We start from the raw sequence: 26,200 nt of genomic DNA, 5'->3' as shown, positions 1-26,200 counted from the left end.
ATATACATATCCTAATCAATTTCAAAATATTATATTTTATAGAAATTTTATTACTTAATTAAAGTAAGTAATACATTGACTCTCAACATTATAAAAGAGAGTCAGAAAAACTGTCCTTCACAGCCCGTGTAAGACTTTCACTTGAGATCTTCAAGTCTTTCAAGACATATGCTGATAGAGGACGAGAATTATGACATAGGTATTTTTAAATAAAAGAATTGACAATAAAAATAAAGATTAAAACTGTTCTCGTATAATTAGATGCGTTAAGTATTGTTTTATCAACGAAATATGTATTGGATGCAATACAATTTTTAATGCAACATTTTACTTACATCAGTCTTAACGACTTCAGTATATATTCTTAATTCATGTTAATGATTACAGAAGATGTATACCAGTATAAAATAAGTGTTACAAAAGGAACTCTTAGAAAAGTGTTTCATTCAGAAACGCATACTATAGTATATAAAAACTCTCAGATCAGAATAAAAGGAGTATTCTGAAAGTATTAAAAAAAAAGTAGTGTTCACTTGAATGCAACAATTCATTGTTGAATATGTATACATATAACTTATGAAACTTCGTATATGTATTCTTTTCTTGCAACCAAATGTATAAATTATATAGATCACATTTGAATATATTTTTCTTCAGTTAAAAATAAAAACAATAAATTGGAAATTTTCATAACAAGTGATTTTGGCATGTCACGTTGTTCAGTATATAGCCGAAAAATATATATGTAAAATTAAATGTTTATAATATTATGCAATATCTCACGACTATAAAAATTTGAATATATATTTTTCAATTTTATGGTTATGCAACTGACTTCATTACTCGTAAATATCATATAACAGCATTATGTATTATCTGCTTTGATGATCATTATACCTTTGTACGTGTAGGGACAGTCATTTAACTTTTAATGCAATTCAGTTAATACAACTGTGTTACTGAAGTTGGTAAACATTAGCCATATATATAGCCTATGTTTTATTCAGTTAAACAAATGAATATATGGCTTCTATGATGATTCTGCAGTAACTTCTGGTGGTGTACTTACAGATGTTACTGCTGATTTGAATGCTGGAACAAATTCAGCTGCATTTGGATTCAATGTACTCTGAAAACAAATTACCTGTATGAAATTCTGTATATATAAAATATAGTATGATATTCTTTATCTATACAATATTCGTATGTAATTAAATTTCTATTGAAAGATAAATTGAGATATACCTGCTTAGCAAGGTCATCATGCATTTTTAGATTGTTAAGTTGCTGACAAAGTTCTGCACCATTCTCAGGCATGCTAGTAGCAGTGGACCAAGCAATAGAATTTGTATTTCGTTCATGTTGTCTTTCATCTTCCCACATTGCTTTTAAACATTCCTCTGTCAACTCCTCTTCCATTAATTGTTGGATCACCTATGATTTTTAATTACTATCATGTTATCAAAATCTTATAAAAAAGAGTTTCATGTTTGAATACTTCAATCATTATTGAAACAATAGTTACAAAACCTCTTTATCAAATTCTTCCTCATTTTCCATCCAAAGGTATTCAGAAAAATCGCTCTCTTCCGTTCCTTGTACATCGATTTCAGATTCAAAACTATTATCCATATAGGAAATAATCCCTGTTTCATTTCCATAATCGTTCCCCGAACGATTGTTTGGAATCTTCATTTTCATTCCAGATATGTGTTTAGCAATACAGTGAATAATCTATAAAAATATCTATTTACTTTTTAATTTTTTATGAAGATTTCATATCTATATAGTTATATTTACATTTTTTTCATAAATAATTCTTACATATTAGTTTTTAATAATGAAGTTATTTAGGTAATTTTATTAGCTATTATTAGCATTAGCGCAATATTTAAGAATTACAAAATTCTGTTACATGAACGAAGCTTGTGAACGAAATAAATATACAATAGCTTCGTTTACGCATATGGCAGCATCAACTACGAAATTACATTTTATATCATAGAAACTAGTTAGCTCTTGCATTTACTTTAAATTTATCGTCGAACACGCTGACAACTAAAAATTTAGAGTTATAGTATTTACTGCATCGTAACGATCGGATATGGTAAAATATTGCTTGACAGATCTGTTACAAGGCGACCATTTTTAACTGTCTACTTTTAGTATCGACAAAGCAATATTTATTAATCTTTATTCATAATTATACCGCCTATCCGTTGTTATTACAGGAAGAGATGATAATTTCACAAATGTAAAGTATAGATATACCTTTTAATGGTGTAGTTTCGAACAATTTGTGATAGAAAATACGATTTACGCAGTTCATGGATAAAATACGTGTCGTGCAACACAAATTAACTCTTGAAGTAAAACTGGGATGGTGCTGCCACCACATATAAAAGGAGCAATGTGCTTTGTGCTCCAAAACTTGATAAATATATATAATTTTCATAATCTAGTCTGATCTAAATGTTATAATGATTAAATATACTTAATCAGATCTTAAACCTTTTACTAATCTATGTTCTTACATTTTAGGTAATTTAGATGATTTATTATGATTTTATAATAAATTTCTAGCAGACAAACTAGATATAAGAGAATAATTTTATTTCATCAACAAATAAAACATCAATCGGATAAACTTTATTCTACAATTCATTTGTTATTTTTTGTTGGCATATGTTTGTATTGTATCCTATGAGAAAAAGTAAGCTATGCTACCATATAATATATGTAACCTTTAGTGAATGCGTAAATAGAAAGATTATAAAAATTTAAATTTTCCATTATAGGAGGAAATGCGTACTATGAATCCTACATAGCTAAATTCAATGTTTTTTAAATTCAAATTTTAAAACAAATAACTCGGTTAATTTTTGTTTCAGATTTTTGAGATATTTGTTCAGAGTTTCAGCAGCAAACCAAGTGGTAAGAACGTGTAATGAGTCACGTAGTGGTTGCTTTGACTCACATAGTTGTATTTACATTGAAGCCGCATATCGCGTGATTGGTCGGCTTGGTTGACGTACGTGTGTTGATGTTCCATCAAAACAAAGCACAGTCGCGCGTCTCACCGAGCATTCTATCACGGTGATTCGTTGTGAGTGCGTCGTCCTTCGTTAACGTGTTCCTCGCGAAAGTGTTGGTCGACCACTCGTGTTTGTTTCAATCGTATTCTAAGTGAGTTAATGTGTGGATCCCAATGTCGTCCACAGGAAAATTCAGCTCAGACGAGATCCTGGGCGGTAAGTAAATATTTGTTTCTTCGAACGACGCGAGCAGCTGTCTATCGAACGTTGCGGCCATTTCGCATGCCGCGGCTGACGCATAAACAAATGCGATCTTCCTTCCTTTTACGCTGTAGGCATATTTTTCTTTGCAAGGATACCTTACCTCAGATATTTTCTATAACAATAGCCGTTTCCTTTAAAATGAATGCGAGCGTATTATTGCATCATTATCAATATAAAATAATGTAAATTTCAAAGATTTTGGCGCCATCATCTATTTGACTTTAAACTGGTCGTGCCGGTGTTTTATTACAGAGCATTATTTGTGCCTAAAAATTTCACGCGAGTCAATTATTTGCATTTATTTATCATATGCTATTGTTTTTTTATGATCATAACTATTGTTTTTTATGATCGTATGTAACAATTTCGTCATCTGTAATTTTATTTTTATTTTGTTTAAAAAATTATACATAGTTAAGACATTAACTGATGTTATATTATGGTATAAGTACTTGTACCTACATAACTAAGGATATGGGACAGACAGAACAATTGTGCCTCTTAGCTTAATTGACTTAACAAATTATTGGACTCCAATGCGTTAAACGATACAAATTTGACATTTGTGAGGTTTGTTTATGTTTTCATAATAAAGAAAGATAACTTCTGATCAATTTTATTTGCTTTGTATGTGTACACAATTTTATTCTAATCTTCAATAAAATTGGGGCGATCGATTTTTAATTCAAATGGCTTAAAGTGAAATTTCGTTCGTAAGAAAAAGCCACATATGTAAATTCTATTCTTCGGTGGATATCCATTGAAAGTCCTTGGAAAATGAATCGCTTTGTAACATCTGGTTGGTTGCTCACTTTGTGGTATAAGGGGGAAACACAAAGGGGAAAGAACGCATCAAGAAACATATTTATGTTTCACCGACGCTTGTGAAGCTTTTGAACTCGATTTGGCCATATTTTAAACTTACTTTCAGAAGATATAATAAATCAATTTTTTTTAGCAATAAATTATAACAATTTAATTATATCAAACAATTTTGTAACAAATTAGAAGTCGTTAAGAATTTTGGTTTAGGTTAGAAAAATCATGATTATTCTAACACGGTGTAAAATTCAAAATCGCGTTTCCATCAGCTCCGCTTAAAAAGTGAGTCTCCTTGGTAATTCTCCAACGTCGAATCGCGTGGCAAACAATTGGGTCAGTGATCTATAAAACGGTCGAGTCGTTTAAATCAGTTCAAAAAGATTCAAACGAATATGACAGGCGGTTAAGTTCAAGAACATCTTTTGACTACGTATTTTCTTCCTATTCAAGGTCGTCCATATATTATAAATCCAAACAGGTTGCTTTCATATAATTAAAGAAACGTGAATGTGATCGATGTTAGGAAAGCGTCGTCAACTTATTATCGTGACGTAACCTCTTTTTCCCCGTTGCACATTCGTACGCTCAACAGGTATCTTTGTGTATAATTGAAAAGAAATAGGAATAGTTGAGACAAATATAGCGGATGTAAGTTAAAAGAGTTCATGGGACGATTAGACACAAACCGAACGGCCGATACGGTATCCCGTTAGTGATTATCGCATCCTAATAAAACAGTCTTTTCCAAGAACATCGAATGGCTTCAGACTTGATGTTTTAGTTACGTGATATTCCTCAGGAACGCAGCTAAGTGACGTCAGCCGTTCGATGCCACTTTCCTTGAAGAAGGTTGACCTGCGTTAAAAGCTAACCTAACATTAACAGTAACGTTCTGGAACGCGACTCAGCTCACGAGCGCATTGTCCCTACAGTGGTGAGCGTGACTGAAGGTCCTAGGTAGGGCTGTCAGATAGGATCGTTTAGGTAGGACATCCGTCGATTAGTTTGTCTCTTATTTTAACTCGTACATTGTTAGAAATATGATTCTTACGCTTTTTTAACGTTATTGTGGAATTTTTTTTATTTTTTTACTATCGAATTAAATTTCGTTTTAGATTACTATGAAAAATATTATTCTAACAGATATCTGTAAATCTAATAGATATCATTTTATGTGAAATTTAGAGTCAAACAATAATTCAACAAAAGAGTATTTGAGACAATCTAATGCAAATTTATTCATTCACGAATAAACGTGCTTACAAATGGATCTTTTATTCATCCATATATAAAGGTTCATTGTTAATTGTGAAAATAATAAGCATTATTGCACCCCGTGCATCAAGTTTTCTTTCGAACACAGCCTGAAGGAGATTTGTAGTCGAAACTAAGGGTCTGTTCGTATGTAGCGTCGTTTGACTTTGGACGTTTGATTAAAATGACGGACCGATGAAAGGGGGTCACGTTCGGTTCTATTTTTAACCATAACGCTCGTTGGTGGACTTTAATTTAATTCATTAAGGCCACCTACCCGCCGTGATTTCGTGGCACGTGACGCTTCCTGGCCATTTTCGTGCGTTCGTCTGGTTACTATCGGAACCCTTTTGTCGTTTATGTTTCATATAAATTGACACGTTGTCGACATATTAATTCACTCTATACTAGTCGATTTTATTCTGTGATTTTCTTACTAGAATAACAGTCTTTACTTTTAATACGAGTTCACCAGACGTTAAAGGGAGAGCTGTCATGAAATGTTGGAATATGGAATATTCATGGAAATCCTCTTAATTACAGAGCTTAAAACTTAAATGAGTATCTTATTGTGTATATATATACATTTGTTTATTTATTTATTTTGTTATATTACACAATAAATATTACATATAACTTTAATTTCAATGAAATTTGATATTAATTTGACAAAAGTATCAAATGTCCATAGACAAAGAAAGAGAAACTGAAACCCGTCATTTTGAAAGGTTCATGTCGCGGCTTTGTCATTAGTGTTCAGTGTTAACCCTTGCATTGCTTTATTATAGATATGTACACGATGCGAACAACAATTTTATACCTCGATATACAAAAAATGCATTTTTTAATTTCAATAATGATATCAGATTAAATAACAAATCAAAATTGCCATTCTTTATATATTTCTATTTCTATATTAGTTCTTTACCATTGTCTCAATCTAATAGGGAGAAACAAATTAAGTTGGTAGAATGAGTAGGCAGATAAGGCACAAGTCGGAAGCCATCAGCTACTCTTAATTAAACGTTCACTCGTCTTACGGAAGTCGAAGAACGATATTAAACACCAGTCGTCCCAGAATCGAATGAGTCTTTTTAAACGATATTTCTCAAGTTGAATATTACCGCGTCGAGTGGGTTGCGCGCTAACAAACATTAAGCTGCGCGCGCACCATTTGATGACTAATGCGGTTGCCCGTGCAGATCCATCCGGAAAAGAATTAATTCACTATCTCACCTAATTATCTTATCTTTATTTTTTTAACATTATTTGAAGAAAATAGCATGACTGATTGTTTTATGACGTGAATGTATAGAGCTTAAGAATAAAACGTCGGGGTATAAAGTCGATAATCGAATGCATAAGTAAACGACTACGTCAAAGAGTTGCATTTGCTTATCGTGCTTTAACTTCAAGCAGCAGCTTGTGAACCTTATCGTCGACGTTTGTTGACAAAAAATATCCCAGTGTTTTGTAAATTGGTTGCTCGGAGTACGTTAACAGGTGTCTTCTTTCGGTCATTCATGCATCTTTTGCCATCGTTGCTATACAATAGCGAGCATACAGATAGGGAAAGACCTTACACTCGATTCTGTTTAATTCAATTTGTAATTATTCCCCGAGATACAAATTTGAAAGGTTTTTTATATTTATGATACTTTAAACTATTGTGAAATTTACAACAAATGTATTTTTAAATTAAATTAAATAAATTTAAATATTATTATATTATAAAAATGAAATTTTTTATAAAGCAATTTGTTGGATTTACAAGAAATATATCTTTAAGTTTTATGTATATAAATATATAAAATACAATAGAAATAAAACCTTTCGTAATACAATACAATACAAACACGCTCGTTGCTGCATTTTTCAACCATTTTTGGTACATGAAATTGCAGAAATTTCATTCCTTTCCGATATCAAAATTATCAAACAGCAAAAGATACAGGGTAATAAACGCATTGAAATTACCAGATGTCTGAAAACGTAGATACGAAGAATTATATAACCATATTGAGAATTTTTTTTGAGAGTTTTGTCCAACGATTACGTTGTTCGAACACTTGAGTAACGTTTCTAGAAAAAGTTATTCAGAGTTATTGTAACATAGTCAGATGATTTACATGTTTTATCACATATTATGATTACTATTAATATTCTTCGTAAGTGAATGTATTTGCGCAGGAAAATATCGAGAAGAGAGGCGGAGCAGAACCACGTTATTCTTTTTTGCGCGGTACATTCTGTAAAATCATCGCGATGCATTCGCTAAGTCAACACGTGTGACCTTGCTTTGCACGTGCTTATTTATTTCGATTAAACAGAGGAGCTCCTTTATGATACGTCTTGTAAAACGAATTTGATCGTTTCACCGCCTTCGTTGCTGTTTCTATATCTGATACTTGTCCCTTAAAGGGAAGCTTTCCAAAGTTTTCCAAAAGTTCTGCATGAAACTATCGATGGTTCTCAATTGAAGCGTTTGCGGTAATAAGCAGTTGGCTACAATATTTAAATGTATTTATTGAAAGAAAAAGAAAGATGTAGATTTGATATTCAAAAGTGCAGAAGTTTATCTCTAATATTACTTGACTATGAATTTGTAATGCGTTAAAATGTAGTTTGATTTTGAATTGGTTCTTGTTGGTTCCCACTTCTCACCTAAATTTGTGAGAAACAAAGTTTGCAGCAGTCCCTTTAATCACGTTCAGTGTGGTAGAAATTCTTGATGAAGCTATCGATCGTTCTCAATCGCATTGGTAACTGAATTGCAGTATCAGAGGTTGAAAAAAATAAGTTAATCACATTCTGCGACAGCCGAGCGACGCTTCTTATCCAATTTTTTCTTCTTTTTTGCTCGTAGTCCACTCAACTTGCCATATTTCGCTCGAATCTGGTGTCTAATGAAGTTCGATAACTCGACCAGCTGCCACAATCTGCTCATATTTATTCGGACCAGATCACGAGTATATACATAACGACAGTTCTTTATTTCTTCCAAATCCACCTTATTCTTATAACACGGTTTAATCGTCATTTCCTCCCTCCCCCCCCTCTCTCTCTCTTTCTCTCTGTTTACACATAAAAATTTAATTCCAATTAATTACAATCGTATTGACGTTTCAAGCGAACGAGAACGTGTGAACGTTGCGGAATAAAAGACGATAAGAGAAGCCATCGTCGGTTAAATTTGGTGTATATACCGAATGCAAAAGCTTTCGTTGTACACAAAGTTATCGTTATGCATATTTGACATTGATGATAAAACGGATTATGCTTACATTGGGTTTATACTTGTACGCGTTTATGTATGCCACGATTTATCGCGTTACCACACACGCCTGGCGCAAAGTTAACAAAACAGAGTAGTAAATGATGTCATTCGATGACCGCCAGCTTGCCGCACTTTTTTAACCTGATAATTAAATCAGCTGTTTAAAAATCTGAGTCCATTTACTGTCGTTTTGATTTACACGTTGATTGAAAAATTAAATTTTGTGGATGATTTTTCTATAGCAAACCCACATTCAGATAAGACGAACAAATGAGAACGGATGAGCAAGATTTTGCTGTATGATTTATATTTTTACTTCTCGTATTGATTTAACAGATATTTGAGTTTTAAGAGTTCATTAATACAATGCAAATGAACGTTCAGTTTCTCCTTTCTAATTTCCGATTTATAACTAATTGGATGAAAGTTTTACGCCATATGATAGAGAACATAAGATTCTACTATTCTACTATCTTTGCTATTCATTTTTAGAACGTTCATAGTGTAATAATAATTTATTGAAAGCCTTTTTTTATGTTATGTAGAAACATAATTTAGTAGAATAAGAGGTTCCTCGTTATTGTGAATTCTGGTTCACATAGAGCAATGTTGTAATTTGAAGCGTATAGAATTTCTCTTGTTTTCACACAAGATTTGCAATGCGTTATATTTCATTGGAGATAATGACTTAGAATACTCTATATCGTGCAACTTTGCTAAATTTCAGCAATTTCCTTGATAATTTCAACGAAACATCAATTATACCTATATGAAAATCGTTCAATATATGATTTATTTCGACGATCAATTGAATCGGTATTTCACTGTAATTGTCTACCATTACGTGAAGCGGTTGCGTTATTCAAGAGGCGTTCCTGTAATTCGCTTAATTGGCGTATGCGGAAATGCGGATGCTGAGGAGAATTCACTGTTCCTTGAAATTCAAATAGACGACCCGTTAAGCGGTTTTAAAGCGGATGCATAGCGAAGAACAAAAATGTTGGCCAAATATCGACTTACTAAATTCGACGCGTTAATATTAGGTTGGCAACTAAGTAATTGCGGACAAAATGACAAAATTTGGTGGTATTGACAAAATCCGCAATCACTTAGTTGCCAACCCAATACGTATTCTCGTTCATCGCTGTATGTTTGAAAAAGAAGATGAATAAAAAAAATAGGACAGAGACGCTTGGCGTTACGAAATCTATCGAACGATCGAACGTAGATTTCACTTTTGTGAAAATTGCGATTCTCGGACCAAGAAACTTTTATCTTGTATCGAATATCGCGATTCGATAATTTTCTTTGAATACATAGAAGCGTCTCGAAATTGCATTGTCTAAGAATTGGAACGCTGCATATCGTATCGACGTATATAATTCATGTGTAAATATAATTCCCGTTTTTATTTCTTATTTTCTTATTTGAGTTATAGATAAGGAGCAAAGGAGTGATGATGATTCACTAATTGGAAAATGTACAGACCACACGAGAATATTTCTTTATTCCATCGTGCACGTAACATTGTCAGCTAATCGCGTAGAAACTAAATGGGAAACGTGGAAGAGGAAACGTATTTCTAATGACTCACGAAAGTGTCCAGCCACTTAGCATAGAAAATCTTTATCTGCATATTTAGTTATATAAAACATTTTGAAATGTTAATAGCATTCTAATGAAACGCGACTATCATGATTATATCGATAAGCTTCTGTTTTGTCGTTCGTTTAATTACCGTGCTTGAACTTTCGAATTCTACGATTCTTATCCTATGTTCCTTACGAAGGTATTTAATAAATACAATTTTGATTGCAGAATTTGTGTCGAAGATAAGTTAAAGTGTTAAAATTGCAAACGCGAAGGAAAAGTCTAACATTGCCAACTTCAAAAGCGAGAGAAAGATAACGTGCAGTCTTTTCATGCGTTTAAAAATATTTTGCGTTTTAAAAATATATTTCATCGTTTATTTGCGTTCAGTCACGTTCGCTGGAGTAGGTGCACATCTACGTTATTACTCGTAAAATGTTCTTCGTAATAGAAATTGGTAATAAAATTAAGTTAAATAAAAAGATTCCAAAATCAAATAATCCAGTTTTGGTATCGTCATGGTCTTTAATGGTCCAATGAGTAAAAGTTAAATTACGCACGTATCCTGTCGAAGAGAAACGAGCACCTAAATACTTTCGAACGATAGTCCACACACGATCCTAGAACTTGTCCGTGGCTTTCTATCACGGGATCACTGTTAGATTTGCAAACAAAGAAATTGCACCCGGAAGATATCAAAGACTCGCCGATATCCAGAATAATTGATAATAAATTCCACGTTTTTCTCCGGAAATACAAGATAAATTTTGTATTATGACTGTGTTAAGTCATTCATGTATCGTGTTCTGTAATGACGCAAAACGCTCTATATATGTATATACATGCGTATACGTAGGGAACGTCAAAGCTAACGAACCTTGGCCGTCAACCTCCTTGGTAATCGAGTCGATGATTCTTCGACAAATATTATCGCTTCATCGCGTTTTACGTTTCTATAAATACTGTATCAACTAGGATATGTTAGACTTGTTCCCACTTTTACCAGGAAATCCTGTTTCCTTTGTTTTTACTGTTAGCGTGCGGGTTTCGATCGAAACATACGATTCAACGCTAAGTATCCTGTTTTCAGACTTTGATACTGTTTCAACGAATGTATCGTGTATCGTGCAAACGAACGTTATTATGTCAACAAATAACTACGCAACAAGGAAATATCGTCTTTGAAGATCGATATAGAGGCACGACTGTTCGTATGTTTAGTAGGCAAGAATCCTTTACCGGCAAAAATATATGAAACAAACTCAATATTTCAAATGGAAAAGAGATCTTTTTATTTAATTTAAGATTAATCGGGAATATTTGAAATTCAACTCGTTGTCTTTCTATCATTTTTATTTTTATGCAATTTGGTATCGTTTTTCAAAAATAATTCTAGCTCATTTGGTAAAGCGATTTGGTATATAATATGGTAAAGCGAAGTGCCATCAAAATTTTCATACCTGTCATACGGATTTATTTCATGATTTTTATTTGTCCTTTTACAGAGTCATGGGTGGAATTGACTCCCGTGCCCGACAGGGTAACACCGTTACCGTTCAGTAGTGGCGGAGAAGAATATTTGCGACTTCTTAGGGAAGCGCAAAGGGATTCTCTGCCTTCGTCCGCTAGGCATTCTTTGGCATCTTCCCGTAAAGGCACGCCGAGAGATAGGTAAAATTATTTACTTTATTACTAGATTGCGGATATTTCTGCCTATTTATATTTTATAATCGCCAGACGCAATGTAATGTAAATTAGAACTGAAGCAAAAATTTCTGTTACAATTTATCGCGAGGCGTTTGAAAGCAACTTCCGAAAATTGATCATTCAAATTTTTCCATTCCAGCCATCAATATCTAATCTAATCTGATGAATACCATTCGATATAGGAATCAAGCAAATTTGTAATTCGATTAAATTTAATCTAAAAACTCCGAAACGTTGCTCAAGATGTCTAAAATTCGTGTTGTTCCTAATATGCTCCGAAACTCTATCGTGTTACGAATCTCTTTTTCTGAGACGACAAATCCCAACAGCCTGCGCTTGGATCCTCGAAAAGGGTCATTAGAACAAGCCTGGTTTATCTTGTTCATCGTGTACAAGTACGATGCAGCCGAGGAAGAAAGGAAAAAAGAAAAACATGAGTCAGATGCCGGTTCCGAAGAAAGCGAGGGAGAAATCTTTTTCTGGCCAGTTTCTTTGTGCTCGTAGGCGTTGGAACGTCTCAAGGACTATAGGCTGAAAGAGGAAAAGGCAAACAGCCGCGCTTTCATCGTGACTCTGACCTGGCGTACAAACGAATTTTCCAAATCTTTTGTACGATTTTTCTCTGATGTCTGCGACGTCAGAAATTTCCACGTTAAGACTTTTTAAATGATTTAACAGTATTTTTAGGCTCAGAATGAATACGCGGTGGATTTATATCCGCTTTATAGCCGCGATACAAATAAAATCAGGAAGTTTCTAATCAAATCATATCTTTGTTAGAAATAAACATACGTTCAAATACGTTCAAACGTTAGCGTGTTGCTTGTATTCTTAATCTTTACTATTTGCGACGTTTAATTTGAAGCGTGTCGCAAATATTCGATAAGCTCATCTATTATCATTTGTAGTTCCGTGTGAAATATAGAAAAAAAAAAACATGATACGATGCGGAGGTCGTATAATCGAGTGTTTTACATTAGTGTACATCGAGTTATATTACCGATAAGAAAATCGAAGTCGAAATGAGCCAAGAAGTTTCTTATTATTTCTCTAATTTTTTATCTGAATAACGCTGTTTGTTGTATTTAATTTTTTCACGTTCAATATTGCGAATACACGACATCAGTAACTTTCATAAAAATCATGAAATAAATTTTTAGTAACATCTCTACTTTAATACTTTAGTAAATCATTAATCAATTAAGCAAAAATATATGTCCATTTTCGGGAAATCTGCTCTATAATGTTAATCTATTGCACATGAAAATCTATTTTTCGTAACTGATAAAGAAACAATTTTTTTCACGGGATAAACAAAAATTCAATTCTGCAAATTTATGGATCTGGTTTGCTGTTAAAACTTCTTAACCGAAATCTGTTCAATCAAAATCTCGGAGCGCAACAATATTTTGAATGCTCTATAAGTAATAAAAAAATGTGTAAAATTTGTGAAATCTTTTCTTACAGCCCAAAGAGTCCTCCGAACAGTCCGAACACAGAATTATCTACCGAAGATGAGCTCAAAGGAGTCTATATAAATTACTGCTGCAACAAGGTCAGTTTCATAATCGATTTCTAATACCGTGTGCCTGTGTGGTTCACCATCACATAGGATTTTACGTATTCGTATTTCGTTCGTTCAATTTATCAAACTACATTCATCGTGGAATCGACTCGAGTAATCTTTATTCAACAGCCAATTATACATCTAAACCTTGGTACGTAATATTCAATATATATCGTTTTAAGAATAATATAGCACGAGCGAAAAGTCACGTAAAAGAGATCGTGTAATTGTTACACCATTTTCTCTATGGCGCATGCCTAAGTGAAGTATGTACTTCGAAATGGAGACCTGTGCAACTGGTTTTATCGAACGAAACAAAACAGGGGCTACACTTTCCATATAAGGTCTACGGATCAACGACTCTTTTAGCGTGCATTGTGGGTCATAGAACACGCGAGGTGCTTTATGCGAGTTCGTGGAAAACCGCGATGTCTTCGTGTGCGGTGAATACCGAGCCTGTTTCGCATCGACGAAACTGCGAGACGTAATTGAAGAGTTTAACGAGAAAGTGCTAAAGCCGATGGTTTTGAGAAAACTTACCTCATCTTCGAAAAAGATATATTTATTTTTCACTGAATTTCTCAACTATAGAACGCAATATGTATAGACAATTTCAAGCCATTTACATGTTTATTATTTCGTTCGTTCAAATTCTATGTATCTGCCCGATATGAAAACCAATAAAGCTCTATCTAGCGATTAGACAAGTCTATATTCAAATCAGCACGATAACTGCAGCGAAGCTCTTTTATTGATGGTTTGTGTGCCGACGACTTATTTATTCACGTCGGTAAGGAGTCCTCGTGAAAGAACAGCTAATTACACCTTATCTTTGCTATATTTTTCGAACTACCGCGCAACTCGTTGGAAAAACATTGTTAATTGACAGGTATGCTCGCTAATTCGTCCTTGAGGAGGGAAGTCAGTGAGGTTATCAGTGAAGTAAGATGGTGGAAAAATACGGCGTCGACGATGAGAATAATGACAAAAACAATCGGTACGAGACAAGGGCAAAATGAGTTAGGTCGATAACGAGTCGCGAGAGGCGAGGATTTTTCATGAGTCAGTTGCCCGACCGTGTTTTTAACGCAAGCTCTCCTCCTTTATGTTCCACCGTCTCTCTTTGTAGAGACAAGGTCTTGAAAAGCTAAGCTGTGTTCTCGAGTCTTCTTTGAGAATCCTCGGTTTCTCGATTCAACCGTTTAGATAACGCATTAAAAATAGAATATCTTCAGAAGCTTCTGTTTTCCAGGCTCTGTACGTCTTATCTCCGATGCGACAGTCTTTTTCGTCTCCTGTTGTTCTCCTCGCCGAGTTTCACGATCTCTCAGCGTGTTGATTCGTTCATCTTCGTTTTATTTCTATCAACGATCGTGTTGGCAAGCGATAAAATCAAGGTGAAAGAACGACCTTGATATTCGCAGCGACGAGAAAAATAATAGAGGGAAAGGAAATTGAAGAAAACATACCTCTGTTGATTGATACTGAGTCGCTGAATCGAGACTCGACAAATTGCGCATTATTCGTAATCATAGGCAAGCGTTTTGCACCTAGTATCGTAATCCACTTACAGATACCCCCAAGGATACCCGGATTCGAGGCACCGGTTATAGTTTCGTACTTTCGCAACTACGTATGTTTCTATGTGCCTCCGTTGGGAACCTTGGCAAACTTTTCATCGTGTCGTTATCGATCCTACTTTGCTTTTAAAGGAGAGACACGAGGAGCGCATAGAAAGCATATCGCCAGTTTAACTGGAAGAGTGACGCACGTAAAAAATCGTTGCTTTTGAAATATTCTAAAACAGTTCTAAAAGCTGTTCTGCCATTTTTGTAGCTATTATTTGCTGCGTAGATCGAATATGATTTAGGCTGTTATTTTTTTTTTATCTAAATGCTATAATTTCATGAAATTTGTGGGAATTGAAATACGTTATAACACCGTGCTAACTATTTCTTTTTTTTTATTTTTAAATTATATAATTTCTTTTTGTGTCTTCAGCTTGAATAGCGAGCTTCTGCAATGCACGCGTTGCTTTTGTATCCATTACTCTTTCGTATCGTGATAGAACAGTAATTATATGTTTATTCAATGATTCAGCGTCTATGCAAAGATCGAGTAATTCATAATTTCCTGTTTTGAAATTTTTGTTGTAAGCGTTCAAACAATTTAATGAGATATTACACGAAACTCTAATATGGAGCGAAGTCAAGTGGAATCAGCCCGATGAACTAAACGCGTAAAAAGTTCCACGGTTTTACCAAAGAAAGAACGCAGAAGTATACCGCTTTGCTGTGCTAGTTCGTTCACCTGAGTTTGTGTTTATTGATGTAACGCGCGTGTTCCGCTGTTACCGCGGACAGATCACGCGATCACGAACGAGCGAATCGGCGGCGTTCTCTACGGTTACGCTTACGTGTCTCATCTTGGGCAGAAACCGGTCCTCTCACGCGGTGTGTATTGCATTCGAGAAACGGGTTCCACTTCACGGTGAGTTAGCGAACGAGAAAAACACGAGGAGTAAGAAGAGAGACACTCGATATACGTAGCCGATGTACGATGCATTACGCTTCTATTGGATTAAGTCGAACAGCCGTTATGCTCATTCCAACCGAGCGCATTCGCGCTGTTCCGTGGAATGCGATAAATACAGGTATATAAGCGAACGATTACGTATTAGAGAAATGCTCAATGATGATCTATCGTATGTAGCGTCGAACAGGTTTCAGCATATTTGACTTGCAATCGAAATAAACGAATAGAAATTTTAAATGACGAATACTTCCAATTATTACGTTATTTTCGTTTTAGAAACAACGTAGGAAAAATTACTTTGTAACAAAGTTAAAAGATATTGGTTTCAAATAGTTAGGCATAATAATTAGGTTAGGTTAGGTTTCAAATATTGGGTTCAAATCCTTTTAGTTGATTTATTAATTTTATTTTAGATATAACATAGGGAAAGAAATAGTATTTACATATGAGGTAAATTCTGACTGTCTCTCTTAAATTACATAACTGCCCATTAAGTAAAATTTCTGAACTCTTTTCGACAAAAATAAAAATTCCTAGAGGATGAAGTTCGATGTTGAAATTCTGTTGCAGAGAATTTATGTTATAATGAAAGCGCTTCGAAAGATTAAAAGTCCCAAGTTTCTTATTAGCACTTCGTTAAGTAAGCTTCCATATATATACATATATTCGATTGTTCGCAAAATAATTGCGTAGAAAGTTAGCATTCGCGAATTCTCAGGAAATATAATACGGAAACTTGACGCGAAAAGGAGAACATGCGATAAAAACTTCTCTAGAATCTGTTACACTTGTGCCTTGTCGGTGTGTCGATGTGTTTTACTTGCAAGTCATTTCCAAGAGAAATTACATTTCCGAACAGTACGATTTTTATCTAACTTTGTCAATCGTTTTTAAAATGAAATTCTAAAAAGTGTAAAATTTCTGTGTATGTAATTCCATAAAATGGAACAGTATTGTAAGTATTTGTTTAGATATTAATGCCTAACATAAAATAGCAAGTGTTATTTCAACATACCAATCCGGCTGCTGAACCACGCATGTTCCACAGCCGTAGTTTATTTATATTTCTACTCTCGTTTATCGTGCGCGAGCAGTATATCCGTTTCGCTTGCTAATAAAAACCATCTTTCTATCCAGTCACCCTGTTTCGCGAAATAACTCTTCTCATGCTATGTTGGAATACCAACAATTTCGTCATGCTTAAACCGAGAATGCAAATTCAAATCTTTATAGTTATAACCAGACATGATAATCATTTTAAGCCAAATTAAACAAGTTGTATCTACCGTAAGAATTCATTTTTCTAGTTTAAATAACCGTAGTCCTTCTCAATGACATTTTACGTAAGAAATTTAAAAATAATTTATTCTTGGTTTCATCCTCTAAATATTATAATTCTTGCATTCGTTATGTATTCTGCACGATCTTGAATATTTAAATTTCCAACAAATGCACAAGTATCCGCAGTCTGATGGCACCGCATGATATTCGATCGTTTTCCATCGACTTCCAAGGTTTTCGCAGGATAATTTTTAATGGAGGACGAATTAGATTCCGGTTTGATTCCCAAGAGATTGCCCCGGTTGTCACGATTAATTTCAAGAGAACCATTCCCAAGCTCTGTAAGTCGTTGATCGACTATTTCAGTGACGTTCTTTCTCCAACATTTTCTTGAAATATTGGCAAAAAAACTAATATCGTGTGAGACGAGCTTAAACGAGAGAAGTTTTCTATGTGGTATTCGATACTAAAGAAAAAAAAAAAAAAAAGGAGAAAAAGAAGAAAACATCGTTAGTGTTAAGGTCGCGAGAGTTGAACGGTAGTTATCGAATTCAGGATTGTGTTTCTCGGATTCTACTACCATTTTGCACGTTCTGTTGGCACGATATATGTACATTAGAAAAAAAGGTAATAAAGTAGATGTTTGATTTCGACGTTCGAAATAAAGCGACTTTCATCGTGTATCTAAAAAAAAGTAGGACGCTCTGTTTTTTTCACGCTGTCGAGGATGAGCCGGATTTTACTCCTCTTAACAATGTTCTAATCGACAGTGACAAATTAATCCAGATTGCGATATACAGCAGATTAGTCAGCACAAAGGCGATCAATTATAAGAAGGCGATTGGAGAGGAGGGATAAGGACCGTGCCAACTGTCACGTATGCCATCTTGCACGATCGCATAAAATATTGCCACGTATGTGATCCCCGTCACGTTCACGACAATGCATCGGTTATATATATCAATGCAAATGATTTCTGATATCTTTTGTGTTTAACGACAAAGAAAAAATTGATTTCGATAAACATGCAGCGTTCATTTTGACACCTTGCAAAGATATATGTTCTCGTTGCTGATAAGATCAAATATATACGTTGCCAATAGATGTAAACATCGACTTTCTAAATTTTCTATGGGCCAATATCCACTCGAAGATTATTCAAAGTGATTTGCTGTCGAGAGTTGATTGATAAGCACTTTAAGCTTCATTTGATGTAGACTACGAGCTGGGAGAAGTTAAACGGAAACAGTAATCCTCTCGCGATTTTCAGCTGAATCGACGTTGAATCATTCATCCGAAGATTCACGATAAGTAAATATTTTAATATTTAACGCGATCCACCCAAAATCAACTTGTTAGTGGAATTAATCTGTAAAATACACATTGAACTTTTTTCCATGACTACCTGTTGTGTTACATTTAAACGAAGAACTGCTAGCTCGTTCTTATTAGACTCTGAAATTGCACGTAGCATAGTCTCGAGACAGAATAGAATAATGGAGCTATATACAGAAAGCGTAGCTCGTCATTGACCCTCTCGAGCCAGCACTGCAAAGCTACACAGTGAAATGTCGTCGGTAGCTAGGGGTTTCCTCGTTGAATGAATCCGAAACACGCCAGTAGTGGACGTAATTCCCTGTTATTACGTCCGCCAAAGGGAAGTAAGGGACACGCCGAAGAAACTTATGGGCAATTGCAACTAGAAAAGACCGAGATAAAGCGTAGATCGCTTTTCAACGTCGCTGGTCAGTGGTTAGTGGTCTGTCTGTAAACCAATCCGAAACCGTTCCGGCATAACGTTGCTGCGTAATATCGAATGAATTCCTCGAATTTGGCCGAGCCAACTGCCATACAAAGAGGACACGAAGCACGCATGGCCTGCTTTTTCTTCGACCGTATCGTACGTTCGTATTGATCCTTTTACCGTCTCGAACTTGTACATCAATTGTAGTGTCGAATGAAGTTTGATGCGCAGTTGCTTGAATTTTTTTTTTTGTTAAGTTAGTCTTCATTGTAGATTGAAATTATCAGAAGCTTTACGAGTGGCTACTTGATTAATTTAAATGTAGAAAAAATTAATTTAATTTAATTTTTTTAAATTAAAGAATAAAATTGTTTGCGTTTTATAGTAGTTTACATTATTACTGCGACGTTAAAAATATTACAAACTATTATTTAATTTATATATTTCGATTAATTCGCTCGTGGCCAGCCATGTTTTCCTTTACTTCATAGCTTCAGTAACAAGTCTAATGCCAGTCGCCAATAAAACCCCCATAATATTCAACGTGTTACAGCAGGGGGATCGAAATACATTAATTTACACTCGATATAGTAAGACGTTGAGGATTCTACAAATGTCGGAACAATGAAACGGGGTTTTCCGCTTGAATCATGTTCTTAATTTTTAGCGATTAAGTATTTATGTATGCGAGAATGAAATTGGAGAAGCGATGTTCAGCAGGAATATCTTTCGTTGCCACTTCTTTACGAATGACCTGAATACCAAAGAGTATAGCGGCTCATATTCGTCTAAGCAGCACGGGGGCTGCCAGCCACTTATGGATGTAAATAAAATGAAATTTATTTTGGTTCAGTTTATTTTCATATGTATATTATCGTTCATAAATATTTAGGTACCTGATGTAATTTAATAACAAAATTCATTATTACACTTTCAAAGCTATGGATTGGAGAACGTTTCCCTACTGTTATTTTTTTATTACCTTTATTGTACGTTAAGACAAATATAATACAGTTAGTAAAAATACATATCACATACACATTGAAATAAGAAACAATGCATTGTATATGCCCAAATTTTCAAATTAATGTGTCACCTTATATACCGTAAGTATATACAACTACTATAAAAATACATGCAGTCTTTTATTACGCAAAATCGTTGTCCTGAAGCCCTGAAGTATTATTAGCTATTGGTTGATTCGTCGATCTAGCTCAAGTCATGCGTGGGAAGATAAACAGTTCCGATTGCTTGTGCCATGCGATTATTTCTCGATGAAATCACCCGACGAAGACCCTTTTAAGGTCGTTCCTCGTGAGTCGTAACCTAGTTATAAGTCCTTGGTTCGCTTGCACATTGCAATGTTTATTCCAAGTGCGTTGAACTCGCCAGTTAACCTCGTATTTAATCATTTCTCTATCTGGATTCTATTTTAATCTCTAAAATAGTCACTGCGTCGTTTACTAAATTTGGCCCGGTTCACGATAGTTTTATGTCTTGTGAAGTAAATTGTGTTTTTTTTTTGTGAGGCAATAAAAAGATCAACGCGAAGATTCTACGAATAATTCTGCGTTCTAAATTAGTCCAATAGAAGGACAGAACACTAATAAAAGTGATTTAGAAGTATGCTACGTGTTCTTAGATTTTTCTGTTAGCACGTTCACGAGAATTCAAAACTATGTGTCTTCAAAAAACAATGTCTTTGAGCGTAAATCTGGTTAGGATGAGTCGCGCTTATTCACATTCAAGATTTATTACGCATTACCTAAAACACTATTTCGAGAAATAGAATAGAAGATGCTTAGCGAACTCGTTGACGAACTTGGCAAAACATTTGGATAATTTGGAGTTTGGATCATGGATAACAAACGCAAAATATCTATTATTATCTAGTATTGAAATATCTAGTTTTCGTCGTTGCTGTATGTCTCAATATTTTGTAATTTCATATGACACGCATGCATAAAAAATTTGTGTAGTAAGTGTTTAAATATTTTCATGAGTCACTCTATGTTCGAACAAATTGTGACAATATTTGTCCGACGTTTATTCGAGCGAGCAAATATGGATGTAGATATGGGATGAGCATCTCTGAATTTCAGAAGTCGCATATGTATTTAAATTATCGTATTATATGGGTTAGGTTAGGATATACTATCAATCCGATCGCCGTTAGTCTTGAATTAAAGTACTCGTTTTTAACTCGAACTGAAGCTAATCTAAACCTAACCTAAATCTATTCCAAACATTAGAAACCTAATATACATTTGTACATGACTTGTCATGTAAAGACGAGCGGGGGACATATGTACATAGATATACGAAAAGATTACTGAAAAGAGTATCGTTAATAATATACTTCAAGTCTATAAAAATTCGCGAGGCCACTTTTTTGCATAATTACCGTAACTTATTGCCACAATGAATCATATATAATTATATATTTTGCCACAACATAATTATATCGATAGTAATTCAAGTGTCATCCACTTTATTGCATGATTCATTCGAATGAATGCGCAAATCACTTTCCTTTTTAAAGTAGCTGAATTGTTTACAAACAGTCGCACGCCTTGTTTGATACGCATTATAGTATACATATGTATATCGTAATATAGCGATACGACAGTTGCGCTCGTGACGTGATTGGCTGATTGCCTGGCAAGTTATCCTTGGCTATTCTTCGAGTCATTCACAGATAAGAGATGTATAAGTATTTCACTGAAATGTGAATCGTGACACAAGTACTTCTTCCACTTTTATTTCCCCTTATATGTTTCAGTAATTCTATAATTTTATTTACTCTTGGATAAACATTTTTAATTGAAGCTAAAATTATTCAAGTCCCCGAGTTTTACGATAAGACGACACTTTTGTGCCTTTTTTTTACATTGATATTTAATATCGTATCAACTACCAAGTTATTTACGACACTCTGGGAAAAACCGAACATTATATTTAGTAATTTATCCAGCAATTTGGTATTCTTTGGAGGTCTTTTTGTCTTCTAAATTATCTTCGACGTTGTATTTCGGGTAATTTAAAATTAGGTCATACTGTTAGCAGTAAGTCGTATTTTATGAAACAGGTTCTCTCGGCGACAGATACGAATGTATGAATCTGAGAATGTTCTATTCTGTAATATGTGTATGCAGATGATAGTTACTTGATCCCTCAAGGTCTTCTGTCATTCCCGAAAAGGTTCTTATCTTCAAATAAAAATCATCGATAACCGTACTTTAACACTTGTCGCTGTTTATCCCTTGTTGTTTATTTTCTCGTAGGGTCATTGACAACGATCGTTCGATAAATATAATCTACTTTTTCATTTCCACGATAATGATTCACTGCGACTGTGAAGCAAAAGTATTTTGATCCGCTTGTGCAAGGAAAGCGTGATTGATTTACAGCGGTTAACGAGTTCTCATACACAGATACAAGTCTGATCTTGGTGATTTTTGAGTTAGACACGTTGCGTAGTGGAAAACTAAACATCTGGCATTATGTTGCTCGTGTGAAGATTCTCGTTTGGTAAACTGATCCTCGGCTTCAATTGACGGTCAACGTAGAAGCCGCGAGTATCTTCAATTTCATCATACGATAGAGGATTCATTTGTCTGTATTGCTTAAACACTTCTAAATCGGATTACCAGGGATTACTGGGACAACTCGTAGCGAAGCCAGATAATGAAGCTCTTTTTTCGTACGACCAAAAGATTTAGCAAATCTTTTAAATATCGTTCGTTCCTTTTTCTCTGCGCAGGAAGCCGCTGAGCTTTTGGAGAAGAACACCGATTGGATTTACGAATGGAGCTCGCGTCCAGATCAAGCACCACCGAAGTAAGAAAATATTCTACTTTTGACTCTTTGACAGTGTAATGAAATAGCGAAGAATTCAGAATGAACGATTTATCTGTTTATCTTTGAGGTTTCCTGCATTTAAGAGTATGATAAGAAGAATATACGGTTATAAATAATTTCATAAGAAATAAATAATAAATAAAAGTATTAATAAATTAAATAATTTCATAGGAAATACATAGTTTAGATATAGTGATGTTTAAGATGTAAAGCTTGTAGTATTATATTTGATTGCTGACTCGAGTCATTCTCGGGTTACATTGTTAAAGTTACATTGTTAATTAATACTTGAGTGACACGGGACATTCGATCATGCAGCAGGTTGCTTATCGATTCTTTTTTTTTTACTACAGAGACTGGAAGTTCAAGCATCCTCAGGGAGTGAATAAAAAGAAATCTTACAGCATTCGTACGACAAAAGTGGGCAAGGTTGGGTTGTTCTCAAAAGAGGTCCTTTATACTCTTTTTATCACAAACATTCTTTCTGTCTTGGTTGGAGCTGGCCTGGGGTAAGAGAAACTTTCTAAAGCATATATCTAGATCTTTTCCCTAAAAGTAAGGATAGATAAATGGAACACTTTTAAAACGATGTACCGTTATTTCAGGGTTTGGTTGTCCAGGCGAGGATCGATAACGTCCAGCGTAACCATTGAATGAAAGAAAAGAACAGTCAGGGGCGCAAGAGTCAGGATTGCTGCGCTAGAGTTTGCAAGAAAACGGAGTAATGGATTGTCGTTTATGTGGAGCCGCTAGAAAGACTGAAATGCCAAGAGATAAAGGGTCGATTGAGCCTAACGAAACACGCAACATATTGTTTCGATTACCACAATTTAATATTAGCACTTTTTATTCTATTCTTCCTTGTCCGAAAAAAACTTAACGGTATACTTATTGAAACGCCGTATTATTGTGCAAAGTGTAAGTCATATGCGATTATATAATTAAACAAGAGAACGATAAAAAAAAGAAAAAGATACAAAGAAAAGAAAAAAAATTATAATATGATTTATATATTTAGTGTTGTTGAGAAGGTGATGAATGTCCATTTTATACCGTTTGTAATGCGTTTCTATCAGTGATAGTCTATAGGTATAGCCTGGGTAGTATTTATCGATAATAATAATTATTAGTCGTTAATTGAACAAAAAATAAAGATTTGAAAGAGAGAGAGAGAGAGAGAGAAAGAGAGAAGAACATAATACAGAATGTTTGCGCAAGAAGAGATTTATCGTTTTATGTATAAAAATGATCCAAGAAAATTAATCTATGAAACAAAAGAAAAAGCAGGGAGGCTTTTTGCAGTGAGAGAACAATGTACACATAGTAACAGTTACACCTCCGTTTAGATTACGAATGCCCTACTGTATTGAGTTTTGTGTTGATACATCGAATACCTTTATTGTTGGGATGAATTCGAAAAAGTGTCTTTTGCTATTTATTTCGGAGTACAATGTGATAGAAAAAGTAGGCGTTGTATTTAATTAATGGAAATTCATTTTTTTACAAAATTGCAAGCAGCGACTTATAAGTTTTAATAACGTATGATAAGTTGCTTAAGTAATTGAGAAAAGTTAATAATTATCGTCCGATTCTCATACCTTTTGATTTTGTAAAGTTAAGATTCTAAAGATGGTGTATAAGAAAGAGTATAATACAACATATTCTTAGTTTTTAATTATCGATTCGTTACCAATTAAATGCCGAATTGATTATTTGAATACAATCACTTGTTGATTGGTATTTCTTTGATTTTAGGTATGTATAATGTGTGTTTTGAATACCTGACGGAAATTTTACACGGCATAAATAATTTGATATTTAACAATGGATAAGGATTTTTGAAAAATGATGATAATTAGTAAAAATGATAAAAAAAGAATACAAAATAAGGTAAAGTGTAATATTGTATGATTCGATAAATTCATTTGTAATCGAAGAACTCGTCTGTAACTTTCGTACTCCAAGCTCTTTAGGAGGTTTTGAGTTTTTATTTCATTGAAAGATAAGCATATTATTAATTTATAATTTTATGTGTTAAAGAAAGTTACAATTTTTTCGTATAGTTAATATACGAGTCGCTTTGCGCAATAGCACAATGTGTGATTTGTATTCGACTATTACGAAATAAAAGACTCGATATTAATCGTATCACGTTGACGATTTTCCGATATAACGTTTTTCACAGAATATGATATAAATATACATATATACATATGTATTAAGTGTAAGATGCTGTATATTATAAGAATAATACGTAATCAATGTAAGTAGAAATTAGAATTGCAGGTCTTTTGTATTTTCAATATAATTCTATATATTCTACATGCAAATTATTGTTTTCGAAAATCCACAAAACTAAAATTACACAAGCATATGTTATTATCGGTTTTTTTTTTTTAAGTATCTGTCACAATATGTCATCAATTACCCTCCATTCGTTAGGGATACACCAATCGACTCTACAAAATGTTACGGCAACAAAAAAAAAAAAATAGAAATTCCCCGAAAAAATGAATGTCCAGAAGAAAGCCTTTAATCATTCATAACTTCGCACCATCAACAAAATAATCGTAACGCAATAGCCTCAAACGAATAGCTTTCTCTTGAGTATGACGGATTACGATGATGCGAATGTTAACGAGAAAAACATGAAGATTTTCATCAGAATTCTTCCAGTTGAGAGACCGTGTAAATCGTGCGTGAGAATCGACATGGGACGCAAGGTAATGAAATTTCTCTTCCACCTGAGATATGACTATTCTCTTCGATAATTGGATATTAGAAAGGAACAATTTCTTCCTGACTCGATGCAGAAGGTCTACGTACGGTGTCTACAAGAAATGCAACCAAATAGAATAGCCGTTTCGAAGAAACCAACTTACTGGTGCTTTCAAACAGATGGAATATTTTGTGACTCTTCGCAAGAAGAGGTTTACCATGTTACAACCGAAGACCTCGCGCCAAAGTAAAGAAAGATGTACAGCGGCTCATGAAAGTATTTAGACACTTATCATAGAATCATTTTGTGAATATATTACGTGTGTTTCATAAAAACGCATAAAAGGTAAAATCCTTATAATATTTGTCGGAGTCAAGTTGGCATTTTGGGGAGTTCGATGAACCTTTACTTACTTTACCGTCGCGGATGTAGCTAATATTTATCGGTACAAATGGGGGCACTACAAGAGGCTATGAGTAATGGCGATAGGATGGTCGAGATGATGGTAACAACGAATTCAGGTTCGATGACAAATCCATGGTCC

At 34.3% G+C, this 26,200-nt stretch overlaps 2 protein-coding genes across 3 annotated transcripts; one reads left to right on the top strand and one right to left on the bottom strand.

Moving 5' to 3' along the window:
• Positions 1 to 231: 231 nt before the first annotated feature.
• LOC126870660 (polyadenylate-binding protein-interacting protein 2) lies at positions 232 to 2,412 on the bottom strand. Of its 2 annotated transcripts, none has more exons than XM_050628572.1 (4): positions 2,272 to 2,412; positions 1,531 to 1,734; positions 1,246 to 1,434; positions 232 to 1,129 (listed from the first exon to the last, which is right to left on the bottom strand). In XM_050628572.1, exons 2-4 carry the CDS (start codon positions 1,699 to 1,701, stop codon positions 1,031 to 1,033), a joined length of 459 nt encoding a protein of 152 aa, XP_050484529.1. In that variant the 5' UTR covers positions 1,702 to 1,734; positions 2,272 to 2,412; the 3' UTR covers positions 232 to 1,030. The 2 variants fall into 2 exon arrangements, with proteins under 2 accessions (XP_050484529.1, XP_050484530.1); XM_050628573.1 differs by having other exon boundaries at positions 1,531 to 1,746; positions 2,272 to 2,405.
• Positions 2,413 to 3,059: 647 nt separating this feature from the next.
• On the top strand, positions 3,060 to 25,259 carry LOC126870659 (BCL2/adenovirus E1B 19 kDa protein-interacting protein 3). Its single transcript, XM_050628571.1, has 6 exons — positions 3,060 to 3,251; positions 11,748 to 11,913; positions 13,417 to 13,504; positions 22,840 to 22,916; positions 23,291 to 23,446; positions 23,543 to 25,259. The coding sequence occupies exons 1-6, from the start codon at positions 3,209 to 3,211 to the stop codon at positions 23,592 to 23,594; spliced, it is 582 nt and encodes a 193-aa protein (XP_050484528.1). The 5' UTR covers positions 3,060 to 3,208; the 3' UTR covers positions 23,595 to 25,259.
• The last annotated feature ends 941 nt before the right edge of the window (positions 25,260 to 26,200 follow it).

Source organism: Bombus huntii, chromosome 10 (genome assembly GCF_024542735.1).
Source record: "Bombus huntii isolate Logan2020A chromosome 10, iyBomHunt1.1, whole genome shotgun sequence".
NCBI classification, from domain to species: Eukaryota; Metazoa; Arthropoda; class Insecta; order Hymenoptera; family Apidae; genus Bombus; species Bombus huntii.
Note: the sequence above shows the minus strand (reverse complement) of the source record. Positions and strands in the feature narration are given on the sequence as shown.

What these genes read in the sequence shown, in the direction of transcription:
- LOC126870659 (XM_050628571.1), top strand. Translation starts at nt 3,209, where the DNA reads ATGTCGTCCACAGGAAAATTCAGCTCAGACGAGATCCTGGGCG. An exon ending in CTCAGACGAGATCCTGGGCG is followed by an intron (nt 3,252 to 11,747) that starts GTAAGTAAATAT and finishes GTCCTTTTACAG; the next exon opens with AGTCATGGGTGGAATTGACT. An exon ending in AAAGGCACGCCGAGAGATAG is followed by an intron (nt 11,914 to 13,416) that starts GTAAAATTATTT and finishes CTTTTCTTACAG; the next exon opens with CCCAAAGAGTCCTCCGAACA.
- LOC126870660 (XM_050628572.1), bottom strand. Translation starts at nt 1,701, where the DNA reads ATGAAAATGAAGATTCCAAACAATCGTTCGGGGAACGATTATGGAAAT. An exon ending in AGGAAGAATTTGATAAAGAG is followed by an intron (nt 1,435 to 1,530) that starts GTTTTGTAACTA and finishes TAAAAATCATAG; the next exon opens with GTGATCCAACAATTAATGGA. An exon ending in ATGATGACCTTGCTAAGCAG is followed by an intron (nt 1,130 to 1,245) that starts GTATATCTCAAT and finishes ATTTGTTTTCAG; the next exon opens with AGTACATTGAATCCAAATGC.